General features: G+C 36.8%; 1 protein-coding gene across 1 annotated transcript; it reads left to right on the top strand.

Annotated features, from left to right (window-relative positions):
* The first annotated feature begins 1346 nt into the window (after positions 1-1346).
* Positions 1347-27132, top strand: LOC127436233 (disintegrin and metalloproteinase domain-containing protein 10-like). The gene is made up of 16 exons (XM_051690268.1): positions 1347-1492; positions 7457-7601; positions 10237-10355; positions 10641-10799; positions 11341-11441; positions 11592-11744; positions 11824-11916; positions 12020-12203; positions 12288-12451; positions 14278-14461; positions 14549-14699; positions 15330-15513; positions 15602-15710; positions 18615-18835; positions 18941-19067; positions 20404-27132. Exons 1-16 carry the CDS (start codon positions 1420-1422, stop codon positions 20595-20597), a joined length of 2361 nt encoding a protein of 786 aa, XP_051546228.1. The 5' UTR covers positions 1347-1419; the 3' UTR covers positions 20598-27132.

Here is a 27132-nt window from a genome sequence, read left to right as displayed (position 1 = left end):
TCATCTCTTATTGTTTCTTTTGAATTCAAACTATGAAGAGCTGCAACAGAGTCAGAACAAATGACAGCTCTCTCATGCCTTACCTTTCCATACGTTGACCATACAATATAAGCTGCACATTATCTAACATCCTGTAACATGACTTCGCAACTGACATGTTAAACCCTCAGTCATATGACCATCTTTCAACCTTCATTATAGCACTCTGAATACTATTAGTCTAATATTTTCCCCTCTTTTCCATATAGTCTATCATCTGCATAAAGTGACGACCCAATATCAATACCAACATTCATAAAAATATCATTTATCATAATGTTAAACAGAATACCATTTACAATATCAAAATACACTATAGCACTATCATATTCGAAATCCACTTTGACATGTGTTAAGCAGTCCTCTTTCTTCTAAATAGTATGACAATCTATGAACAATAACCTTTTCCATCCATTTACACAAGTGAGGTGTTAACGCTATAGGCCGGCAGTTTCCTGTATTATCTGGGTCTTTGCCAGGCTTACTAAAAGGTAGTTCAGAGCACTTTTCCAATGGCCAGGCATTACACCTTCTCTCCATATGTTATTAAACAAGCTTAATACAATTTTCAAGACTTCATCTGGTATTTGTCTGAACATAGCATAGTTGGTCTTGTCCTAGAGCCGTATAACCACTTTTCCATTTTTCTGCTGATCGTGCCCGCTTGTTTTGAAGTTAGTGGGCATTATGGTGCATGTAAACTGCACATGCTCCTTGACCTTGTGAATAAGCCACACCCCACCTGATGTCATCAGACTCAAAACTCCGCCCCATGTCAAAACAGTGCCAGTAGTGAAGTGCAAAGAGAAAAAGGTACCGCAAACATTAAAAGGAGCATCGCAAAGACGAAATACTTTCCACAAAGTTAAATTCAAAGAGAAATGTGTTGATGCCAAAAGTCTGTTGCAGATTTTAAAAAATTATCTCAATTCTTGGGTTTCGTTAACAACATACATTGTTTTTTGCTATTAAACACAGCTTTGTCTTTTGCAATACTTTATTTTTTTTTATTATATTTTTTTGCATATATATATATATATATATATATATAAGGCATCATATTGACTCCATAGTAGACATTTACCCATAATTCCCATACATATTTAATAAAAAAAACATTTTTTTTTAATAAAACGGGAATGTTATTATCCACATGAGAAACATCTATAACATTTTATTTAAAGTAATCACCGCTGCATTATGAGAGGTTTGATAAATAATTGATTTGATGTGACAGTTGGACTGGAAGTGCAGTATTTATATAAGTGGAGGAGGGGTCTCACTGGCTCTGTGCGTGTGACGTCAGCACGCAAAGCCCCAAACCCGAGACTGAAGCTGTAAACAATAAAACCCAACCCGTCCATCATCCATGCGGTAAATATGCAGTTATCCGCGATGACGGTTCCGTTATCGGCGCTCTTCTGCCTGTTCTGTGCCCTCAGACCCGCTCGAGGTGAGTGCATGTGTGTTTAAACCCGGTTCGGGTGTTTATTCAGTGATGTTTTGACACCCGTTCGCGCGAGCAGCACTGCTAACGCTAAACCCGCTGCATCCGCGCGACGTTATTCTCATTCATCCACCAAATCTGCCGCTTTTATGTCAATATTCAAGGCGAGATCGATTGCAAATCATTATTAGAGCTCATATACAGTAAATGCCCGCTGGGATGCGAGAATACAGAGCTCTGCTTTGGGCTTTTCGAGGAGAGTTGAGTGATGCTGGCTAACACATCCAGCTTAAAATGGATGGAGGAGAAACCATCACTCACCATCAACACAACATCATTAACAATAAACAAACACCATCATTTATCATAAACACAACATCATTAACCATAAACAAACACCATCATTTATCATAAACACAACATCATTAACCATAAACACCATCATTTATCATAAACTAACACCATCATTTACCATCAACACAACATCATTTACCATCAACGCAACATCACTAACCATAAACAAACACCATCATTTATCATAAACTAACACCATCATTTACCATCAACACAACATCATTAACCATAAACACCATCATTTATCATAAACTAACACCATCATTTACCATCAACACAACATCATTAACCATAAACACCATCATTTATCATAAACAAGCACCATCACTAACCATAAACACCATCATTAACCATAAACAAACACCATCATTTATCATAAACAAGCACCATCACTAACCAATAAACACCATCATTTATCAACACAACATCATTAACCATAAACACCATCATTTACCATAAACAAGCACCATCATTTACCATAAACATCATCATTTACCATCAACACAACATCATTAACCATAAACAAACACCATCATTTACCATAAACAAGCACCATCACTAACCAATAAACACCATCATTTATCATCAACACAACATCACTAAACATAAACACCATCATTTACCATAAACAAGCACCATCATTTACCATAAACACCATCATTTACCATCAACACAACATCACTAAACATAAACAGACACCATCATTTATCATAAACAAGCACCATCACTAACCATAAACACCATCATTTACCTTTAACACAACATCATTAACCATAAACAAACACCATCATTTATCATAAACAAGCACCATCATTTACCATCAACACAACATCAATAACCATAAACAAACACCATCATTTATCATAAACAAGCACCATCACTAACCATAAACACCATCATTTACCATCAACACAACATCACTAAACATAAACGAACACCATCATTTATCATAAACAAGCACCATCACTAACCATAAACACCATCATTTACCTTTAACACAACATCATTAACCATAAACAAACACCATCATTTATCATAAACAAGCACCATCACTAACCATAAACACCATCATTTACCATCAACACAACATCATTAACCATAAACACAACATCACTAAACATAAACAAACACCATCATTTACCATCAACACAACATCATTAACCATAAACACCATCATTTATCATAAACGAGCACCATCACTAACCATAAACACCATCATTTACCATCAACACAACATCATTTACCATCAACACAACATCACTAAACATAAACAAACACCATCATTTACCATCAACACAACATCATTAACCATAAACACCATCATTTATCATAAACGAGCACCATCACTAACCATAAACACCATCATTTACCATCAACACAACATCATTAACCATAAACAAACACCATCATTTATCATAAACTAACACCATCATTTATCATAAACACCATCATTTACCATCAACGCAAGATCAAAACCACCTGTCTAATATTGTGTAGGTCCCCCTCGTGCCGCCAAAATAGTGCCAACCCGCATCACAGAATAGCATTCAGAGGTTATATTCTTCTCATCACAATTGTACAGAGTGGTTATCTGAGTTACCGTAGACTTTATCAGTTTGAACCAGTCTGGTCATTCTCTGCTGACCTCTCTCATCAACAAGGTGTTTCCATCAACAGAACTGCTGCTCACTGGATGTTTTGTGTTTTTGGCACCATTCTGAGTGAATTCTAAGAGACTGTTGTGTGTGAAAATCCCAGAAATACTCAAACCAGCCCGTCTGGCACCAACAATCATCCATGTGATTAGATAATCAGCCAATCGTGTGCAGGGCTCCAGACTAAAAAATGATTTAGGAGCCATTGGCTCCTAAACTGAAACATTAAGGAGCCAAATGGCTGTTTTTAGTCACCAAATCACAGAATTGCTCGATTTAGATTGCTGTTCAGAAACCAGATTGAAAGACAGCTGATAACCCATTAAACTGAGGTTTAATAAACAGTGTATACAGTTGAGAAGATAAGTTTGCATTCCCTTTTATCTCATATGTTCACACCTCTTTTGTAATTTATTATGAGAATTATTATAATTTCAAAATCTACATTACAGATAATTACATATAGTATAGTATGCATATAGTAGTGTGTTGTCTTCTTGATCATCATGAATGTTTGCACCTTGTGTAATAGTTGTGTACAAGTCCCTCAATTGTCCTGTCAAAAGCTTGATCTCACATGTGTATATATATATAAATATACAGTACTGTGCAGAAGTCTTAGGCGCATTATATTTTTCACAAAAACATGTGTCTTAAACGGTTATTTTATATATTCTGCCTTTAGTGTACCAGTAGGAAATATCAATTTTAGATTTCAACATTGCCTTTGCAAATAGAACTGAACTGAAGAAGAACAAGAAGTCCTGCAACAGATGTCATGGCCCCCACAGAGCCCAGATCTCAACATCATTGAGTCAGTCTGAGATTACATGAACAGAAGCAATTGAGACTAAACAGACGGAAGAACTGTGGTGAATTCTCCAAGAAGCTTGGAACATCCTATCTGCCAACAACCAAGAAAAACTGTGTCCAGGAGTACCTAGGAGAATTGGGGCTGTTTTAAAGGCAAAGGTGGTCACACCGAATATTGATTTAGCTTTTTTATGTTGACTGGACTTTGTATGACGTTAAAGCTAGGGTGTGCAATCTTTTCCAGAAACATTTTTTTGTTATACTGGTTGAAAGTCTCTTCACATCCTGATAGCAATCAATAATTTAAGTGGTCTAAATGTAAAAAAAATATATGTATATTTTCTGTGGAAAGGACAGGACTAAAAAATGATCGACCAATCATTGCATTCGGTCTGAATGTAATGATAGGATGTCCTTCCTGTCTGTCAATCTATATTTGCATACCGCCGCGCAACTTGTTTGTGCAGACAATCGCACGTCATCAGCGTGGGTTCTTTGACGCTGTGCAGAGTGAGCGCGAGAATGGAAGGCGAACCGCAGCTACCATATGTTCCTCCTGAACCACCAGTAAAAGGAAACATGAGGTAATCCGAAACCGTTGCGATAGATTCCACCAACACGTCTCTCCTGGTGCTTAGACTCTGCTGTGTGTGTGTGTGTGTGTGTGTGTGTGTGTGTTCATGTGTGATAGAGGAGGCGTGGCTTTGGAGACACCTCTGAAGCGAGGGCGGGCTCTATGCTTTCAAAGCTAGCTTGCTAACTGCTAGCCTCTCTGGATTACACACCCTAGCTTTAATTGATAAATGAAAACTGTTTATGGCATTATATTTGAAGATATCCTAATTATGCAACATTTTTTACAAGTGCCTAAAATTTTTTGCACAGTACTGTATGTATATATATATATATATATATATATATATATATATATATATATTTAAAAAGAAAAAATTATGTAAATATACATATTTTTTTATTTTTTATATTGTCTTAATCTTTCTTTACGGATACCTGATGGCCCAGACAGAGAGACTACAAGAGTGCAAACTGAAAGAAATTCCAGATACAGTTTATTGTGCTACTCCAATCCCAATTAATAATTACCAGAAGATAAAAAAGTGGTACACAGTACCGGACTTTTAATTATAAAGAAGCCCCAAATACACATGGGACTCTTATTTTGAAATGTCTGAGCTCCCGGTTGTGAGCTCACTGATGGATGATTCGCTGAGAAAGTGAATCTGATTCAAACTGCTAACCTGAGCTCCTGAGTTCAAACTCTCAGTTCTTCTCGAGTGATTCATGAAAAAGAACCGGTTCAAAAGACTCATTTGTTCACGACTCTCTCGCGCTGTTTTTGTTCTTGCGTGTGGTGCAGCGAGCTCATCACAAGTTACAGAACGGGTGAAAAGTGGCGCGAGACACAGTGGTGCGCACTCTAAAGATATATTCAATAACTCACAAGATGATATCTGATGAAACCACATATGAACGCACAAACCTGACTGTTGCCAATGGCGACTACATGTTATTGATTGTCGCAATCAATTATTTTTGGTCGCATTTGCGACCATTTTAGTCACAGTCTGGAGCCCTGGTGTGGCAGCAGTGCATAAAATCATGCAGATATGGGTCAGGAGCTTCAGTTAATGTTCACATCAACCATCAGAATGGGGAAAAAATGTGATCTCAGTAATTTAGACCGTGGCATGATTGTTGGTAAATTGTATCTTAAGAAAAGTAAATTAAAAATAAATACAATTAATAATAATAATTAAATAAGTAAATTATTGTCTTATATGTTTATGGCTTTGCATTGTACATAGATATTAGGAAATAAACTGGCCTTGTTTTGTAAACTGGCACTTTTATATTAATTTAACAATGCATTTGGTGATTTGGAAACAGTTCTCTTGAGTCCGAATGAGAAACATTGAGTGAAATATTGCAATATATCGCAATACACAAAAAATAAAGAATCACAGTAATATCGTTTTGTGACCTAAATATCGATATTATATCGTATCGCCAGTTACCTTGTGATTCCCACCCCTAGTATTTTAACGTTTACATATTGGCCTCATTGACTTCCATTGTAAAAGCCCAGGTATACTTCGTGTTTGTGTATTCCGGATCGGCTCGCGCTTGGTCGACTGCATTGCCTTTGTGAGTATACTCTTCTGACCGCGAGCGAACGCAGTGTGTTTGACGCATGCCCACTACAACTCCTTTGTGATACTCTTTCAGTGGAGTCAAAGGCCGGCGCATGCGGCGACGATGCGCACAGATGATGACCGTGTCCACGAGTCGAGAAAATCTGGTCAAACTGGCTTATGACGAAATGTACGTCACGCAAACTGTGCGCAGAGCGATCCGCAACACGGACGTGCGAAGTATACTTTGCCAATGAGTGCCTCACTGTAACACAGATTTGTACTTTTTTTTAATTTATTTTTTATGGTAATCAACATTGTCACAAATGCTGTCGATTGAGCTCAACTTTAATATTTCTTTAAACTGACTGCTCACACTTGAGACTGATTAAGCCCAGAAAACCTTAAAAATGTAAAAGAATATGATTAATACTCTATTAATAATTCACATCCTATTGGCGGTAGATTATATTGAACAAAATGGTGTGTGTTCTTTATAGATTTCATAGCAGCTCACTAAGAGTTTTGTGCTGTATAGTTGTTTTTCTGTAAAAAATATATTAGACAATCACCATCATGAACATTGTAGTGTTATCAAAGTGTAAATGTATATTTCTACTCATGTTAACATATTGGAAATGTTGGTGTATGTTTGATCCAGAGTCACTCCAGACGGCAGAATATCAGGTGTGAATGGACCGTCTGCTCTGTGTTTGGGTGTTTCCAGATCGGCTTCATCTTTTGTGATGTTTTGAACTCTTGACACTGGACCGTTATTTCATATAACGGCACTGGACCGTTCCGCTGAACTGAACCGTTTTTCTGCTTTGGCTTCTTTTGGAACTATTTTTATTGGCGGTGCAAAAATAAGCAAAATATTTGGCCATCTTGTTTTGTGCATCTTCGTGTCTGCCGTTAATCAAAGCCGTGCTCATATTCAGTGTGATATTGTGTCGCATGTTGTGAAACAATGCTGTTGCCTGTGTGGTGTACAGGTTACTATGGCAACCCCTTGAACAAGTACATCCGTCACTACGAGGGTCTGTCGTACTACACGGAGCCGGTGCATAGCAGTCATCAGAGAGTCAAGAGGGCGCTGTCGCATCAGTTCCTGCACCTGGAGTTCCACGCGCACGGCAGGTGAGACACTGATCTGTTTTACTGACGTTTCAATGTCATCAGGTGTGAAAACACCTCTAAATAGATTTTACTGAGGTGTCGTCTTACGCTGCACTCACATCAGGGCAGAATTACTGTCATTAAGTGCGTTTACATGCACGTTCTTACACGATTATGCATGTAATAAGCCAATGACACGTGTGGTCATGTTAATGCCTTAAACGGTGTTCTTTTGTCGGTCATAAACGGCATCAGAATAAACCGATCGACACTTTACCCATTTTTACCCATTACGCCAATTTCATGTTGCATGTAAACACCTTAACCGTCACCGGCTGATCCAGTGTGTGCATGTGTTGTGAGCATGCCTCTTCACAGTTTGACGTCAAACGCAGATAAAAATATGATTATTTCAAATGTCAAGTAAACACGAATTTCTAGCATTGTCTGATTATTTGAGAAATCATTATCAGTTTTCTAGTAGTTAAAATGGATCACATCTTTGTAGAACTTGTATTTAAAAGTTATAAACTTCTTCCACCTTACTGTTGTGACATTATAAAAACATATTTCTAATATTATAATAGCCAGTTTTACCTGGTGCACTTTATTTGCTCTTCAAAATTATGCAAAATAAAAAGATAAACTAATGTAGTTGCGAAGTGTTTTACTGTCATCAATAACAAAACCACTCGTGAAACATTTTGATTTTGCCATTGAGTGTTGCCATAGAAACAAATCATTACTGAGTCTGTTATCATCTTGTAAATTAGAGGTAGTTTTACAGATTAATCGTGCCGATAGTTAATCGGTTGTTGACAGAAATTGCACAGATAGTTGCCGATCGATTCATCATTTCAAAATAAGAGTCCCCGGTGTATTTTGGGCTTGTTTATACTTAAAAGTCCTCCGTTATGCACCAAATCTGAATTTTTTTCTGGTTATTTTTGGAATTTTGGTTGAACATAAAACTGAGAGAAAATCTGAGATTTTATTCATTTTGGACTTTTGTCTTTACCCACCATAGTAAAGAAAGAATAAGAACATTTGTGACATTCTATAAATCTATTCAAAAAAACTATTGGCCGATTAATCGGTTATCGGCCTTTTCCACCACCTTAGTTATCGTTGTCGGTAAAATCCACTATCGGTCGACTTCTATCGTAAATACCGTAATTCCGATGAAACGTGAAAGCAAAGTGGGTCAAAATGTCGAAGTTATGGTTTATTTATCAAACGTGCAGCATTACGAGTGTCGGTCATAATTATCTCAGACTCTCTGATTGTCTTCACACAGAAGCAAGCGACCGCTGTCTAGAATTAATCCAGAAAATGAGCACAGTTGAGACTCGACTATAAACTCGAAAATAAAACCACACGCCGTCACGTATTTGGACTCGTTCTGTTTATCGTCATGTCTGCTGCTTATGTTCTGTTTGTGTTTCATGAAGTGACAAGTGAAAATGCAATAAAAAGACTCATCTGTTAAACTGTAATTAAAATCTTTTTTTTTTCACGGGGCTTTTACTTTATATATATTTGGTCTGTAAGTAAAACTGTATTTGTTATATTCTAATTTGAGAACTTTCTGATGTGTATGATGATTTGACAGTATTGTGTACAGTAAATAATCATATTTCATAAGTTATAAAAACAGAACACTTCTAATTTTGTCAGCAAATTAAAAAGCACCTGTTCAGAGTTGTTTATATTGTCTATATACTGTACATTGTAAAGTCCAGTTTCTAAACTTTAAAATGACCATTTTGTGTTGACCAAGCGTGAAGTCATTAACTAAAAAAAATATTTCCAGCGCCAGCGAGTGTCAGAATATTTTTATTATTTATGCGACTTAAATGTGCTGTAAGTGATTTTAGCTGTTCTACTTCCACAAGACTATTGGATAAGCCACGCCCCCTCTTTCCAAAACCACACCCTCCAAGTATACCAAATGAGCTTTACTGAGACCGACATCATGCAGAAACGGTTGTTAAAAACAACTGCAGCAAAATAGCGCCCTCAGCTGACAACTGTTATGAACAACATGGCATAAAAATGGCATTAAGCCTCAATAATTCACTGCAACTACAACACTATGAGAACATGCCAAATGATTGACAGGCAGGGAAGTGTCATTGTCCGTGGACACGTTTTTGTTTGTTGTTTACAGAGTCTAGAGCTGTCAGAGAGACCGGTGAGATATCTCACAACACTTATTTCATTAATATCTCTCAGGTTTTCAGGTAGTAGGACATTTTTTTAAGTTAAAGTGCAAGGCTGTTTTCTATTTTTATTTTTATTCTTTTGATTTTAGCAATTTGCATTCTTCGTGCATATCACCACCTACTGGGCAGGGAGGAGAATTTATAGTAAAAAAGGATTTAAATATTGAACTGTTTCTCACCCACACCTATCATATCTCTTCTGAAGACATGGATTAAACCACTGGAGTCTTATGGATCACTTTTATGCTGCCTTTATGTGCTTTTTTGAGCTTCAAAGTTCTGGTCACATTCACTTGCATTGTCTGACCTACTTTCAACATTCATTCAGATGCAAGAATAAAACGCTCTTTTCCATGTAACCTTTTTTTCTGTGTAAAACAGTTGTTGTGTGTGAAATGTTTCATCATCTCAGTTGTGTTTCCATGTTACAGACATTTCAACCTGCGCATGAAGAGAGACACACAGTTGTTTTCTGATGATTTTAAACTGGAGATGTCTGGAGAGGAGATCAACTATGACACCTCACACATCTACACTGGAGAAATATACGGTGAGCACAACAACAAACGGACAGCGCTTTAGAGGAACTTATATAAAGCAGAAAACAAGAGTGCTATATTCCAAGTCTTCTGAAGTCGTACAATAGGTTTGTGTGAGGAGCAGACCCAAATACAAGTTGCTATTCATTGAAAATCTTACTGCAGCTCTTCTGCAGTGTAACTGAGTCTTCATCATCGAGGTCAAACACGGCGTGACATCAGTGCAGGAGGTTTGAATCTGAATGAGATTTACGAGTTGTGATCTAAATCTGTTTCTGGTCTGGACCGGCCTGCAGGTGAACAGGGCACTCTGACTCACGGATCCATTGTGGACGGGAAATTCGAGGGCTTCATTCAGTCTCATCGAGGGACGTATTACGTGGAACCGGCTGAGAGATACCTGGAGGATAAAAACGTCCCGTTCCACTCTGTCATCTACCACGAGGATGACATAAGTGAGTCAAACTCAATCCTGCAATTGAGCAATCCTGCTCAATCAAATAGTAGATATCCACTTATATATACAGTATATACATAACAATACGGAAGCCCTGAACCGCACCGTGAAAATAAAATGTGTAGGTGAAAATTTATTTTTAGGTGTGTAGTGCCTTCCTGAGCCTGTCTTTTTTTTCTCTCTAAGTGGCATCTGGGGGCTGAGGTTGTTACCGCATGCTAATTGTTAGCTAGCAAGCAAAAAATTAAAATAATTCTCATGTGTTGCCTCTTCAGGAGGAAAAAACAAACTTTTTGAGAGGAAAAATTTTTTGTTTTTAAAGAAAGAATATTTGCAGAACATAGGCTCAGGAAGGCACTAAGAGACCTTAAATAAAAAAAAATATATACCCTCTTTTTTTCACAGTGCGGTTCAGGACTTCCATATAACAGTGTTTCTTTGGAACAATATTTTGCTGCTACAGTTCTTTGACTATACTTAATGTTGTGACTATTTTGAATTGTGAATCTGTGTTCTCTGTCTCTCATCACGTGCTTCAGATTATCCGCATAAATACGGTCCTGAAGGCGGCTGTGCAGATTCATCTGTGTTTGAGAGAATGAAGAAATATCAGTCGTCAGCGCTGGAGGAGCCGCAGAAGGTCACATGATCTACATCTTCTGCTGAACCTGTCCATTCTCGAGAGATTGAAAGAACTCAGAAAGACTCGTTATTTGATATATGAGCAATAACAGACCAGAGAACATGACTTAGAGACATGATGAGTATAAATGCTTTGGTTTGTTTGTAGGAGGTGAATGTGGAGCAGAAGTCTGCAGATGATCTTGTTCTCCTGAGGAAGAAGAGGATGACACAGGTGGAGAAGAACACGTGTCAACTCTTCATCCAGACCGATCATCTGTTCTACAAATACTACAAGACCAGAGAGGCCGTCATCGCTCAGGTACGACACTAACTGTCCGTTAATGATTGATGATTTGCACTGAAATGACAGATGCAGGTGATGTTGTGTATCTCTTCAGATCTCCAGTCATGTGAAAGCCATTGATGCCATATACCAGGGCACAGATTTCATGGGCATCCGTAACATCAGCTTCATGGTGAAGAGGATACGGGTAATTTCACTCACCTGCGTTTACTGTAACTGGACTTTTCTCTTCATAATAATAATAATAATAATAATAATAATAATAATAATGATGTTCTTGCTCGTGTCAGATTAACACCACCAGTGATGAGCGAGATCGCTCGAACCCGTTCCGCTTCGCCAACATCGGTGTGGAGAAGTTTCTGGAACTGAACTCTGAACAGAATCATGACGATTACTGTCTGGCGTACGTCTTCACCGATAGAGACTTTGATGACGGTGTGTTGGGTCTGGCCTGGGTCGGCGCGCCCGCGGGTAAACCACAGATCTTCACTCACATGAGAACTGGTGAACTCATGAGCCGTCCGGCAGGTTCTGATTCTGTCTGTGTGTTTACAGGGAGTTCTGGTGGAATCTGTGAGAAGAGTAAATTATATTCTGATGGGAAGAAGAAATCTCTGAACACTGGAATCATCACCGTTCAGAATTACGCTTCACACGTGCCTCCTAAAGTCTCACACATCACCTTCGCTCATGAGGTCGGACACAACTTTGGATCTCCGGTGAGTTGATAAAGAATTTCCTCACAAAATAAAAATGTAATTTAGTTTTTTTGTAAAGTGAAGGAAGAGTAGTCCAGCATACACTTGAACTCCTTCAGTACAGTTTAAAAAGCATCTCTTGAGAGAATGAACAGAATCGACACTGAAAATACAAGAGTGCTTATATTTGTGTAACGTGACACATTTCCCATACTTCCATTTGTGTTATTTCATAGTTTTGATGACTTTACTATTATTCTAAAGTGTAGAAAATACTTATAATAGAGCGAGTAGCTGTTTCCAAATGTTTAACTGATAGTGTACATGTATATGTAACTCATACTCAACCTTAAAATATTGATCGAATAACTGGTTGTTTCTTCAGCTTAAGTGATTTTCATGTCCCAGAGGTTAAAGGTCACATTTAAGATTGAACTGGAAACTTTTACCAGGCCTTCATCATTCCTTTTTGCTACTTTTCAATTGTTTTTTATGTGTAGATTTGACTGTTTTTGCCTCCCAGACCCAGACTTTCAATATTAACCATTATAGCTTGGATGATGATCCTTTTAAATCAAAATATTAATAACGACAGTCTTGACCAACACAAAATAGGTATTGTTAGAAAGTTCAGAAGCTCTACTTTCCAGTGCATGTAGACATTATGACCAAAATTGAAAAAAGTGCTTTGAAATTTGCATGATAAATCAGAAGTGTTCTGTTTTGATCATTTATTAAAACAAATTGCACTGTACATATTATTGCAATCAGTAAAAACAAACTCATCTAATATCCATGTGTCATATGTTGTTTGAAAGCTCTCAAAGAGTAAAATACAACCAGCTCATTTGTTTTACTCATAGACAAAAATATAGCAAGTAATAGCTAAGTATATGTCTTTGACAATTATGTTTCATGTGAACAGGTGTTGATTTATATGCCGCGTTTTCACTTATAACTTCACAAAATATAAACTGAACGTAAAATATCACATGCCATTACTTAGAGGAGGTGATTATCTTTCAAATGAGTCCACACACAAGATAATCAGATGCAGAGATCATTAGATAACCAACATGAAGCACAGTGTGCACACAGCATCTGGCAACAAACACGTTAGCTTTCCTGGATGTCATCGGAAATGATGTAGCATCATGGAACGCTAAACCAATCAGATTGGGTTCAGTTTGCTCCAGCCAGTGGTGATAGTCCTCCATATTTGGGCAGAGAGTCATGTGATCAATCACAGTAATTACATATGTCCACCAGGAGATGGCGCCAAATACATGATACAGACTCAATGATGACTCAAATGACACAGAATGAAACTCATTCTGTGAAATCTCATTACTAAAATCATGTCTGCATGCTATACAAACCTTTAGTCATTGTTGTGTTTGCATGTGTAATTAGTTCTTGTGTACAATTATTATGTTTTATTTGTTTGGAGATGTTTTTGGACACTATGATAAATTATATTTGTAATGTTATAACTTTTGATTGCATTGTCGTATAAACACAAAAATTTTCTCAGGTACAGTTGACATGATTGGGAGCAAAACAAAAGCAGTTTTTCAGAGCCACATTATTTATACCCAGAGATATATAATGTCAAATAAGGAAAAGTCTTCTTTAAAAAGATCCTCCTTTTTTGTTTTTGTAAGTCCACAGTGATAAAAGTGCCTGAAGTTGATGAAACACTCATCTATAACACATTTATAACAGTATACATTGAATATTTATTAATGTAGAATGTAAATAAATCAAGATTATTATTATTAATAATAATGTGAGGGACAAGGCCGTGTGTTTTTGGTGGTAATGATGATTTTGTCTCTGCTCGTCAGCATGATTCGGGGTCAGAGTGCACGCCGGGCGAATCTAAAAGCCAGGACAAGAAGGAAAGAGGAAATTACATCATGTACGCTCGAGCAACATCAGGAGACAAACTGAACAACAACAAGTTCTCCGTGTGCAGCATCAAGAACATCAGTCAGGTGCTGGAGAAGAAGAGAGGGAGCTGTTTCGTGGGTGAGTGGACGAGAGAGAATCTGTGACGCTTCACAAATATCACATGATCACTCTGACATTGTGACACTTCTGTTTGTGTTTGTACAGAGTCCGGTCAGCCCATCTGTGGGAACGGTCTCGTGGAGCCGGGTGAAGAGTGTGACTGCGGTTACAGCGATCAGTGTAAAGACGAGTGCTGCTACGACGCTAATCAACCAGATAACAGGAAATGCAAACTCAAACCAAACAAAGTGTGCAGGTAAAACTTTAATTACACATCTTTAGCTTCAGGTAAACACTTCAAGCTCATGATTTCGACCCAAAATCAAAGGATCTCCTATTTCAATCTCAATCTTATCATTTGTTAAAGTAAATGGAGTTCTCTCACTGGATATAGAAATGAAATATGTGTTTAAATGAGCTGTTTCAGTGGCTATGTTTACATGCACCCTCATAATGTGATTATATGTGATTACGCGGGCGAAACAACAACATCCATCATGTGTATTCCGATTCACACGCAAATGACTCTTATGAACCGATTCTTTTTAGTGAATCAACACAGACAGTGCATCCAGTGTAGTCGAAAATGACTCACAAACTGACTGAATAATTTTCCTTATGCCAGGCTGTATTTAAAGAGACATAATTGCAACAAGTTTTTATTTGTAATAAATATTCATTTAACATTAAAAAGCATTAAAAACATCACATTTCTCAGCAAATAATCAGAGTAACGGCAAGTAGCATGTTAATGGGATTGAAATGGTATGCCCAAATCATGTAAACATCTTAATCTGATTATTCCTTATATTTATTGCAGTAATCAGAGTATAGGTGTACATGTAAACATAGTCACTGATTAACGTGTGTTAAATAACATGTTCAGTCCAAGTCAGGGTCCCTGCTGCACTCCTGAATGCATCTACAAGAGTCGTAACGACAAATGTCGTGAGGAGTCGGAGTGCGCTCATCAGGGCATGTGTAACGGAGCGTCCGCTCAGTGCCCGACCTCTGAACCCAAAGCCAACTTCACCGCCTGCCACGGAGACACACAAGTCTGCCTCAACGGGGTGAGTGACCAGTGACATCACAGCAGAACCACAGTATCACACATGACATCAGAAGTGATTAATGAACACACCCTGTTCTGTGTTTCAGGGCTGCTCGGGCTCGATCTGTGAGAAGTACGGTCTGGAGGTTTGCACCTGTGCCAGTGTGGACGGCAAAGACGAGACTGAACTCTGTCACGTGTGCTGCATGGAGAAGAGTCAGTACACTCATATTACAGCTATATTCAAAATTACATTTTTCATTGTTTTATTCATTTATACATTTCATAACACAGCACAACAGTCTTGTTCCAGAAGTTAAAATCCCATTCATTTTCTCCATTGATTAATTGATTTTTAATGATAACTTGTAAACATTTTAAGACAGCCCTACCGTGAGCTCCAAAGTTGCTAAACAATGTCCCAGGGGTGCACAACACCACCAAATTAGGAAAGCACATAAAAGCTGTAAACACAACAGAAATAAAACAAAGGACAACAAAATTAAACTACAACAAATAAGTTCATGTTTTTGTAAATATTTATTTTTTGATCATTTTGATGTCCTTTGTTTATTTCTGTTGTGTTTTCAGCATTTATGTGCTGTTGTGTTGCAGTATATGTGTCTGTTGAAGATATCAGTCCACGTTATTTCAACTTAATTTAAAAAAATCATGTTTAATAGCAGAATTCCTGGTGAAGAACTACACTACCCATAATCCTAAAAGAGAGATCAACCAATCAGAGAACCACTACTCCCATGATGCACTGTGAATGACCCAATCGAGTCGCTCTCCCTACACTCTCAAACTACTGATGTGTGTATTTAATAGGGCTGTCAATCGATTGCAGTTTTTAATTGAATATATTACATGGTATACCGATGAATTAATCACAATTAATTGCATATGTAAATATTTGCTGAGAAAGCCCCTCAAATAACAATAATTCAATATATAGTTATATTTAATTATAGATAAAATATGAATATTAAAAATATAATTTACATTTACATTTATGCATTTGGCAGATGCTTTTATCCAAAGCAACTTACAGTGCACTTATTACAGGGACAATCCCCCTGGAGAAACCTGGAGTTAAGTGCCTTGCTCAAGGACACAATGGTGGTGGCTGTGGGGATTGAACCAGCAACCTTCTGATTACCAGTTCAGTGCTTTAGTCCACTACACCACTACACACTCCATTTAGATAATTAAAACGCATTACATTATTGTGACAGAAGAGTTAAGCATTGATGAGACAAGACAAAAAGTGCCTTTAGAATCCAATATATTCTTTATTTTCATTTTATTGAACAGAAGCCAATCACTGGTCTACAATTCACAGCAATCCATTAGGACGCATCAATGTACACCTGCGTCAGACGGATGCTTTTGGAGGGTCTCGGTTGCGTTGCGTCATAAACATACTGTTTTTAGGTCACTGCTTCAAGTTAAACGTAGTTTAATACTTAGTAAAACATGTCTGAGGTCCCTGCATTCAGTTTTGTACTCCATCAAGCTGTGTTTGTACGCAAAATCACTGTCAGTAAGTGTGGTTTGTTCTCTGAATAAGCTGCGTGTTGTCTATACAGCTGACGTTTCGCTTACTGCCCCCTGCAGAAAACAGGTGGAACTTCAAGCTTGAATTGCTCCCTTGATAGGAATTAGGGATGTGCACGAGTAGTCAAATACTCGAGTATTCGTTTTGCAGTAATTATTCAAAGTAAAAATGCTATTCAGGTTTTGCTTTGCCGGCCATATATACAGTGAGATGCATGTTAAATCCTGAACACACAAACTAACACTCACAGTTGTAACAGAATGCACTGGGTGGCGCTGTTGAGTGTGGACACGAGTTGATCACATTTGATGAGCAAACCGTCCTGTCAGTACCTTCAGATGGACACCAAAAAAGTGGGTTATTGTGAGAATGTGGCTTACTGTGAGAAAGCTGGGCTCCTGTTTAAATGTACTGTATAAGCGGTGTACTCTGTACTCCCGTATATGTGCAGCTCGTCAGAAAGCAGCGTCCCCGTAGCAACGTAATCCCCACGACGCTTCTGTAAACAACAATCATGGCATACGAGAAAGAGTTTGCTAGCAGATATTCCATCAGTTAAACTGGTGTGTATAAATGAGTATAGTTTACTGAACATGTGGATATGCTTGTTTTTCTCAACACATGAGATACAATATAAACATAACTATTATATATCAAGTGTTTATATTCGTCCTGTATGTTAATTGCGTCAGTCTACTTCATTAGCGGTTTCTTTTTCCTCACTTTGCGTGAGCTCAAATGCTTTCATTCTATTCTTTTTTTTGTTTTCATGCATTGCTTGTTTAAATGTTTTCAACAAAAAAACACAGGACAGAATATAAGCTTGTTTTGCATATAATTAGAAGCTTTTTTTAAAACGGTGATGCAACCTTTATGATTAAAAAAATTATTTTACAACTGTTTCTCATTAAATACCTTCATTTAAATAATAGAATATTCCAGTATTCGTTGTTATGAGCTTAAATATTCAAATACCAAATAATTGATGAATGCCCATCCCTAGTAGGAATATTTCTTATTACGTTCCGGGGACATGATTAATTGCGTCAATATTTTTAACACATTATTTAATTAATGAATTGCACTGAATTAACGTTAAATCGACAGCCCTAGTATTTATCTGAATATTTTGCAAAGAAACCCTAAAAATAAGTTGTTTCTCTACTTATAATCAACAACTTTAAATCAGTAGTTTTGTATTTTTTAAGTAATTCGTAATGATTCATGGGATTGTAATGCATTCCCTCATTAAAGACGTTAATGTTGTGATTCACCTCGGAGCTGGTTGCTTTGGTTCAATGCTCATAACTCTTTTATGGAGGATTTTATGGAATCACTACAGAGAAAATGATTGGGAAAAATACTTCCGGAACAAAACATGGATGAAAAAGTGGATGGACACTGGCACGCTCTATTTCAGTGTTCATTCAGTGTTCAAAACCTGGAAGTAAACCTGGTTTATTCTGTCATTTTTGTAGTTATGCTTAGCTGTAAAATATTTGATTGGCAACAGATGTGTTTGTAAATCTCTACATGTGAATGTGTGTTGTGTGGCGCAGTGAACCCAAACACCTGCAGCAGCACCGGCTCCGAGCATCTCGCACGATTCTTCAACAAGAAGGTGACGACTCTGCAGGCGGGCTCGCCTTGTAATGACTTCAAGGGGTACTGTGACGTGTTCATGAAGTGTCGTCTGGTGGACGCTGACGGTCCTCTCGCCCGACTCAAGAAAGCCATCTTCAACCCAGAGCTCTACGAGAACATCGCTGAGTGGATAGTGGCAAGTGCCTTCTTCATTTATTGGTTGTAGTTCCTCTTCAGATTATTGTGTACTTTGTTGTGTGTGTTGAACATGTTTGTATGTTTGCTGTGTTTCTGTGCACAGGCTCATTGGTGGGCGGTGTTACTCATGGGAATCGCTCTGATCATGCTCATGGCTGGATTCATTAAGATCTGCAGTGTTCACACACCGAGCAGCAACCCAAAACTGCCCCCTCCAAAACCACTGCCAGGTAATTTAACCTGTGACCCCAAACTAACCCCTGTGAAAACAGGTCATTTACACCTGATTTACTAGGGCTGGGTTAAAAATACCAGTTTCTGATTGATTGCGATCATCATTTGAACGATCTCGATCTTGATTCTCAATAGTAGTGTAGAAGTTTATCAGCGAGATCCTTTCACTGCATGTTGAGAGTAAAACTCGTTCTGTGTCCAAAGACAAGATCCACACAATCCATTTGACACTGAATAATGTCTCTTTTAATATCTGTTCTTTACAGTCAACTGTAGGTCAAAAACATTTAATTCTAATCACACATAGCAGAGAATCTGTTCGTTAATATGCACTCAACCAAAACACTTCTGTAAGACGCTCGCTGAACAGTATCGTTTTAACACTAGCTAAATAGTGCAAATTATGCATGTAAACAATAAACATGTAACTATATATAATATATTACATTTCAAGACATCATATTTATTGATGGAATACTTTGAATGGATTTGTACATTTAAAATAAAAGCTAAAATATGACCAAAACTAATGATAAATTCATTTGACAAGTTTATATTTTTTCTCGTTAGAAGTTCCCCTGTATAATTAACAGCATTAGCTGAGAGAATTTAAGCAAAATGAACATTACAACTGAAATAGGCCTGGGCGATATGACGATATATATATATATATATATATATATATATATATATATATAGATCTTGGCGACAATTTAAAGTTTCAATCGATAGAGATTTTACTATATTGTGTATATCGCAATAAGTAAATATCCATGTGCATGGCAAGCGTGCATCTATCAGTGGGCGGGACTTCACGTGAGATTGAGAGAGATTACAAATATCAATGAAATTCAGCAAATACAATAACATTCATCTTGCGTTCGGCACTTTATAAGTGCTAAATATACTTCTCGTTTGAGACTCGCATCTGTGTGTCACAGGATTGTCACACTTCCTGTTTGTCCTCCACAGACAAGAGAGCGCAGAGCGGGATCACTCGCGCTATTCAATCCGGCTTCCCTCGATATCGCGGCACAGACCACAAAACTTATGTGACCCATTTCAATTCTACTGAAAAGTTTTTTTTACCTTAAAGTGCTGTTCAGCTGTGATGCCAATTTGTAGGTGAACCTGGAAGTCTAATTCGCCATGGGTTCCCTCGGGATTTCCCTGTGGGTTTTTATAATGGGGTTGTTCTACAAATTAAATGTGAATTTTGAAGCTGCCGTGTGTTTTTTAAAAACAGTATGCAAATCAATACGGCGTAAAAAAAAAGGATGTGGTGTTTCAGTTTAAAATCTTTTTTTTTTCTTCACCTCTGTCCTCTTAAAGGCACACTGAAGAGACGACGAGCTCAACAAGCCAGTCAGCAGCAACATCAACATCACAACCAGAACCAGCACCCTCACGCTCACGGACACCAGAACCAACGGCAGGCTCCACGCCAGGCCCAGCGCCAACCGCAGCCTCAACGCCACCATCGACAGCCCCGTGAGAACTACCAGATGGGTCAAATGAGACGCTGAGACCCACAAACACCCACAGTGCCTGTGATGAGCGGTACTGCAGACACCCGGAGTCTCTGGTCCACTGACACACTGAACAAAACCACATCCACTCATCTGACGCTCTACAACTGTGTGCCAAGTGTTGACTTCCAGAGTTCCACAACAGTTCTAGAACTGTGCGCCAACACACACCAACGTTTTTGTTTGAAATTGCATCTACAATGAAGTCGTTTTTATACACTGAAAATGAATCAACCACACTTTGAAAACGGATTTACCGTAATTATGTACGGTACGTAAACTTGTAGAAAGAGTTCACATCTTCATAGAACTCATAATTAAAAAGTTGTAAACTCTGACATGATGTGAACGCACCATTAGTTGTATAAAGTTCTAGTACGGTACAGGCCAAGACCACACTAATCCATTTTTAGTTTCCTAACATCATAGTTTTCGAAAGTATGCAGTAATGGAGAGTAGAGGAAAATGGCGTTCTAGTGTAGAGAGGCGTAAACGTAACAAAATTAATGCGTTTTCAAACGAAAGCCTTTAAGTGTGAACGCAGCCTCAATTTCTTGAGTGATTGTCGAGTTCTATAATTTTGCAAACGGTTGTCTGAAGTTCTCGAAGTTTTTCTTGTTTGTTCCAAAATCTAGACTTTTTAGGCAACATCCACACTTCTCCGTTTTAAGTTTCCTAACGTCATTGTTTTCCCAAATGATCAAGTTATGGAGAGTGTTTTCGAAAGTCTCCATTTTCAGTGCTCTTACAGTGTGGATGAGAGGCGTAAACATCACGAAATTAATGTTCTTTCAAATAAACGTATTAGTGTGGACGTGGCCTTAGGCGATTGATTTGGTTGACGGTTCTAGACCTCTGATGGGTGTAGATTTTGTTCAGTCTGACGGTGGAGCAATGGGGCTTTACTCCAAAGAATCGAACCATCCACCATCACACTACAGTCCAGCAGATCCGCTGTGATTCTACATCACACTACATCAGAGTCCTTTTCTAAAGCTTTCATGAAGAATCAGGCACTAAACTGGAGCGGTTTACAGGAATCCGTCATATAATGCTTCCACCTGCCAGAACCTGATCCAGCCGCATGGAGTTTCCTCTTTTTGGAGTAAACATGAACAACTTCATCATTCGATCATGTTTCTCAGCTTGCTATGGGAAACACGGAACAGATACATTTATTTTGTTTGTTTGCCCCTCCTTGACGGAGTACTCGAGTGCCAAGGTTTACCGGGGTATTTGTAGCGCCTTCTGTAGTTCCCTGAGTCGTTTTGCTTTTTTTCTTTGCTTTTAAAACTCTTAAAATCCAGTGAGACTCTTAGTTTGAATCTCTGGAGCTTTGGACGGGTATCGCCACATCATCGGAAAAGGACTTTTATTTTGTAAGAGCAGAAGTACGAGCCTTTCCTTTTCCGTATTGCAGAAGCGCCACAGCTGTACAGAGAAACCATATTAGTTGTATTATATGTGAGAACAAATTATTTCTTCTACTGTCAATAAGAGATTTACAGTTGCAGTTTTGTTGAAACACTCAGGACTCAAAAACGCAAATGAAGGCGATCGTTCAGCATGCGAAAAGAAAAGGATCACGCGTGAGCTGTTTTACATCATTCCATCGTTTACATACTTCATTCCGTGCATCAAGGCGTTTACGCTGTTTGTTTGTTTTGTTTTTTGTATATAGTTCCCACAAAACACTCCAATCTCAGCTCGAGTTGCTCACCGCATGAAAGTGTCAAACATCGTCTCGAAACAGACTTCCTGTTCACTCCTCAGTGTCCCTCACATTCAGTGCACTTCCTGTAAACACACTGAATGAGGGAACGCATCAGAGAAATGTGCATGACACAAACTCATTTTAAATGTAATTGTTTTATCAGTCAGATGGTGATGTTGAGGGATACTAATAGCAGGAAACGCCTTCAAGAGTTTAGAAATATAAAAGAATGAACTGATGAAAATCCTAGTAAAATCAAAGTAATAAACTGGAAAACCAATGCTAACAAAAATCATAATTATTCTAACAAATAACATGCGACTATAGTAACACCATGGTTAATTTGTGGTACAAGTATGGTTTTTAAAACCATGGTTTCCACCATAAAAAAATAATGCCCTTTTAAAAATTAACCATTTTAAAAACCATTGTACATATTAGAGGTAGACCGATATATCGGTTTTACCAATTAATCGGTGCCGATAGTTCCTATATGTTCCTTTATCAGCAAAATGTTTTGTTCCTCTGTGTTCCTCTGATCATTATGTTTTATTTATTTTTTTAAATGAAGCGAGGGCATGCAAAGAAAAATGCGACTATATGGAAACGTTCCTTTTCAGCACATACATCGTGTCTGTAACTTCATATATTGTGAATAATACTGTGTATAGGCTAAAAAAATTTAGTAAATACTTAAATATAGAGTCACTTATGCACCAAATCTTTTTTTATTATTGGGATTTTGGTTGAACAATAAACTGAATCTTGGATTTTATTCATTTTGTAGCCTCTATGTCTGTGCCCGTTATAATATAGTATAGTAATCTTTTAACATTCTTTAAATCGAATTTAAAAACTATCGGCCGATTAATCGGTTAGTTATCGGTATTGGTAAAATCCACTATCAATCTAGTACATATACCACAAATAATCAATGGTGTTGCTATAGTAAAACTAGCATGTTTTTGGCAGAATTAATAATATTTATTTAGAGATTGAACGAAAGTGGATTTTGCCGATACCGATAGTTAAGGTGGTGGAAAAGGCCGATAACCGATTAATTGGCCGATAGTTTTTAAAATCAATTCATAGAATGTTACAATATTTTCTTAGTCGGCACAGACATAGAGGTCAGAGTACAAAATTAATAAAATACTAATTTTTTATAATTAATAATAATTTTATATTTGTTTTTTAAATTTTTTTTTAAATTTTTTTTTTTTATAATTCCCAGATGTAGTTTGTTTTTCAACGAAAATACCAATAATAATCAGAAATTTTTTTCGATTTGGTGCATAACGTAGGACTTTTAACACTAAACAAGCCTGAAACACACCAGGGACTCTTATTTTGAAATGACAGAGACTTGGATCCATTTGAATGCTCTATATGTAATGCTTACCAAATTAGCTTTTTATAGCCTATATATTATTCACTAATCAAATTTTCTTGCATGCCCTTGCTTTAATGTAAAAAAACTTAATTTTCAGAGGAACATGGAGAAATAAAAAAAACTATCAACAACTATTGGTATAGATTTTTGGAGATAATCGATAGTTCCAAAAAAAGCACCTATCGGCACCGATTTATCGGTAAAACCGATATATCGGTTTACCTCTATTTTTATTACCATAGTTGGTTGAATATAGTTACTGTAGCATTACCAGGGTCAATTTTGTTATTATGGTGGATAGTTCAACTATATGTTTACTGTAGTAAAAGCTTGGTTAATTTATGTAAGGGATGGATAAAGGTATTATAAGTTAGGGTTAGATTAGGTGCTCCGTACAGAGTCTAACAGAACCAGTTTCACTCACATCTCAATTCTAACCATGAGTAGTTGCTTTATTTTGTGTTTACTGATCAACACAGTGAATCTCATCGGTCCAAATCTCACTCCTCAAAACTGCACATTAAACATCAGATATGTTCTGGTTCAGATATCTTCACTGGAAACGTGTTGTGTGGTACTGGTTAGCTCAAACAGACAAGTTCTACTTTTCCAGAAGATCTGAACCTCCAGCTGTTTGTGGTGCTGAATCTGTTGATGGCGTCTTAACAGAGAATTCTGCCCCCAAAACAGCAACTCTTACTTGAAGTCTGTCAGATGAAGGAGTACGAGCATTTGTGAACTTCTCATTCTACTATGAGCAGCACAAATGACCTAAACTTATTTACTCGAAGAGGAAATATTTACTGAAAGCCCATGTTGTTCTAACAGTGTTGCATCATGATATTAACACAAACTTCAGTTTACAGTCACACAGCAGTTAATCACTATCATCATCATCATCCTCATCTTCATCAACAGGACAATTACTGGAAATGAAAAGTCAGAGTTGGGCAGCAGTGTCAGGTGTGTAATGGACAGGAAACAGAGCTCAGGATCTCAAACCCTCTGAGAACCAGCAGAGCAAACATCTAGAAAGAATGGACCTGGGGCGATGCCATCTTTAATTTGACACCAGTTAAAACAAGTCTGTGAGTGAGAAACATACAGGCTGATCAGTGGATTCTTCTGTTTTAAGGTCTTTACTCACGTTTCATTTTTCTAACCAATGTTCAATATTTTCTATATCTGGATGATGTACATCAAATTACACAACAGTACTACTCATCAAACAGACTGTATGTCTTTCTCTCACAGCTTTAATTTATTTACATTGAATTAAATATGGCATCTATTCTGAGAAAGGTCTATAAAGATTTGATTTTGAAGTGTTGTTGCCTTGAACGGTTCTTTCCATTATTCTGAATGGAGTTGCACCTCAAACAGACAATTGGTATGGCAAGCCGAATTGACATTTAATCATGACATTTAATTTAATGAATTATAGATATCCATAATTCAGTTTTCACTAGTTGAAATGCTAATTCTTGATATCAGCAATGGAATTACTAAATGTGATATCAGTAACTAGTTTTACACTAGAAAAAACGTTAATTCTTGATATAAAAAATGTCCTTGCAGAAATACCCATTCTTGATATCAAAAACTGAATTTCAGCTAGTTAAAAACATAATTCTTAATAACTGTAACTGCATTTTTACTAGTAGAATTCACAATGATCTGTCATTCAATCATGTTCAAAACACAATTACAGATATCTATAATTAATTTCTTATTGAAGTTGAAATTCTGAATACACATGTATATAATGCTAACTGTAATGCTAACTTTTGACAGCTGTAAAAACATTTTCAACATGTTAAATTTAGTATTTCAGATATCTGGAAATTTTCTGTTATCAGTAAATTGAAGAGTAATTAAAGGTATCATAAAAGTCTTTTTTACTAGTTACAATCACATATGTGAATTTAACATTGCTGCTAGTGAAAACCAAATTACAGATATTAAAAATGAGCATTTTTACTAGTTGTAATAGCATTTTTGATATCAAGAATTATTTTATTTTATTTTTTTTACTAAAAAGTGCATTGCTGATTTGTGAAAATAGAATTTCAGTAAGTAAAATTAATTATAGAAGTCTGTAATTGTGTTTTGAACAAGTGAATGACAGACCATTGTGAAATTTTACTAGTGAAAATGCAATTACAGATATCAATAATCATGTTTTTTACTTGTAAAACAATTAAATGTTTGATATCAAGAATGTGTATTTCTGCAAGTAATGTCATTTTTGATATCAAGAATTAAAGATTTTACTAGTAATAATTGCACATATAAACAGTGCAGTGTGAAACTTTATTTCTTGATATCAAAAATGTCATTACTTGCAGAAATACACATTCTTGATATCAAACATTTAATTGTTTTACAAGTAAAAAACATGATTATTGATATCTGTAATTGCATTTTCACTAGTAGAAATTCACAATGATTTTTTATATCAAGAATTTGCTTTTACTAGTAAAATGTGAACTTTTGAAATGTGAAATATGAATTTTAACCATACATTTATTATAGATGTCTGTAATTGTGTTTTGAACAAGTTAATGACAGATCATTATGAAATTTTACTAGTGAAAAAGCACTCACAGATATCAATAATCATGTTTTTTTTACCTGAACTAAATCTATTTTTGAAATCAAGAATGAATGTTTTTGCTTGTGCAAACATAATTACTGAAATAAAAAATAGATCTCTATAATCTGATTAAATGTTAATACAGCTTGCCATATGAAGGTTTTGAAGCGTCTGATTTCTGCTCAGCGTCCATCTCGACAGCGACCCGTGATGACTGTCGACTTGCTCTCTTGTAAACTATGTACAGTAACTGCAGAATTTCTGCTATATTTGAAGATAAATTTTGATACTTTTCCTGTTTGCCTCTAGAAAAGAGCCTGTCAGATCCAGACTGACCACATCGAGAGATATTTCCTCTCTAGAAACACGTGAGCTTGAATTCTTCACAGCGGTCGTTCGGATGAACTTTGTGCACATGATTATTATTATTTTCGGTACTGCCATCATGATAAAGAAACATTGAGGTGGTTTGATGTTTTTCCTGTGGTCTGGACTGAATTATAGAGGAGATTTGAATATTTGCCTGTATGTGACTTTTTAATTTTTACATAGTCTTGATGAAACTTCATAGAGGAAGAGTGCACTGAAAAACGTCTTAATTGAGTCAAAATGTCGTAGGTGAAAATAGGCCAATCACTAAAGTTTAAAAACCAATGAAAATAAGAAAAAAATAATAATGCTACTGTCTGTTAATGTTCACTGTGTTTTATACAGTACCTACATTTTTGTTCACTTTGAACATTTTTACGTAACATTTCAAAACGTATTGTGGAAGAGATGTAATTTTTTTGGAGTACTTGAACTGCATTAATAAAAAGACTCGGTTGAA

Source organism: Myxocyprinus asiaticus, chromosome 46 (assembly GCF_019703515.2).
Source record: "Myxocyprinus asiaticus isolate MX2 ecotype Aquarium Trade chromosome 46, UBuf_Myxa_2, whole genome shotgun sequence".
NCBI lineage: Eukaryota > Metazoa > Chordata > Actinopteri > Cypriniformes > Catostomidae > Myxocyprinus > Myxocyprinus asiaticus.
Note: the sequence above shows the minus strand (reverse complement) of the source record. Positions and strands in the feature narration are given on the sequence as shown.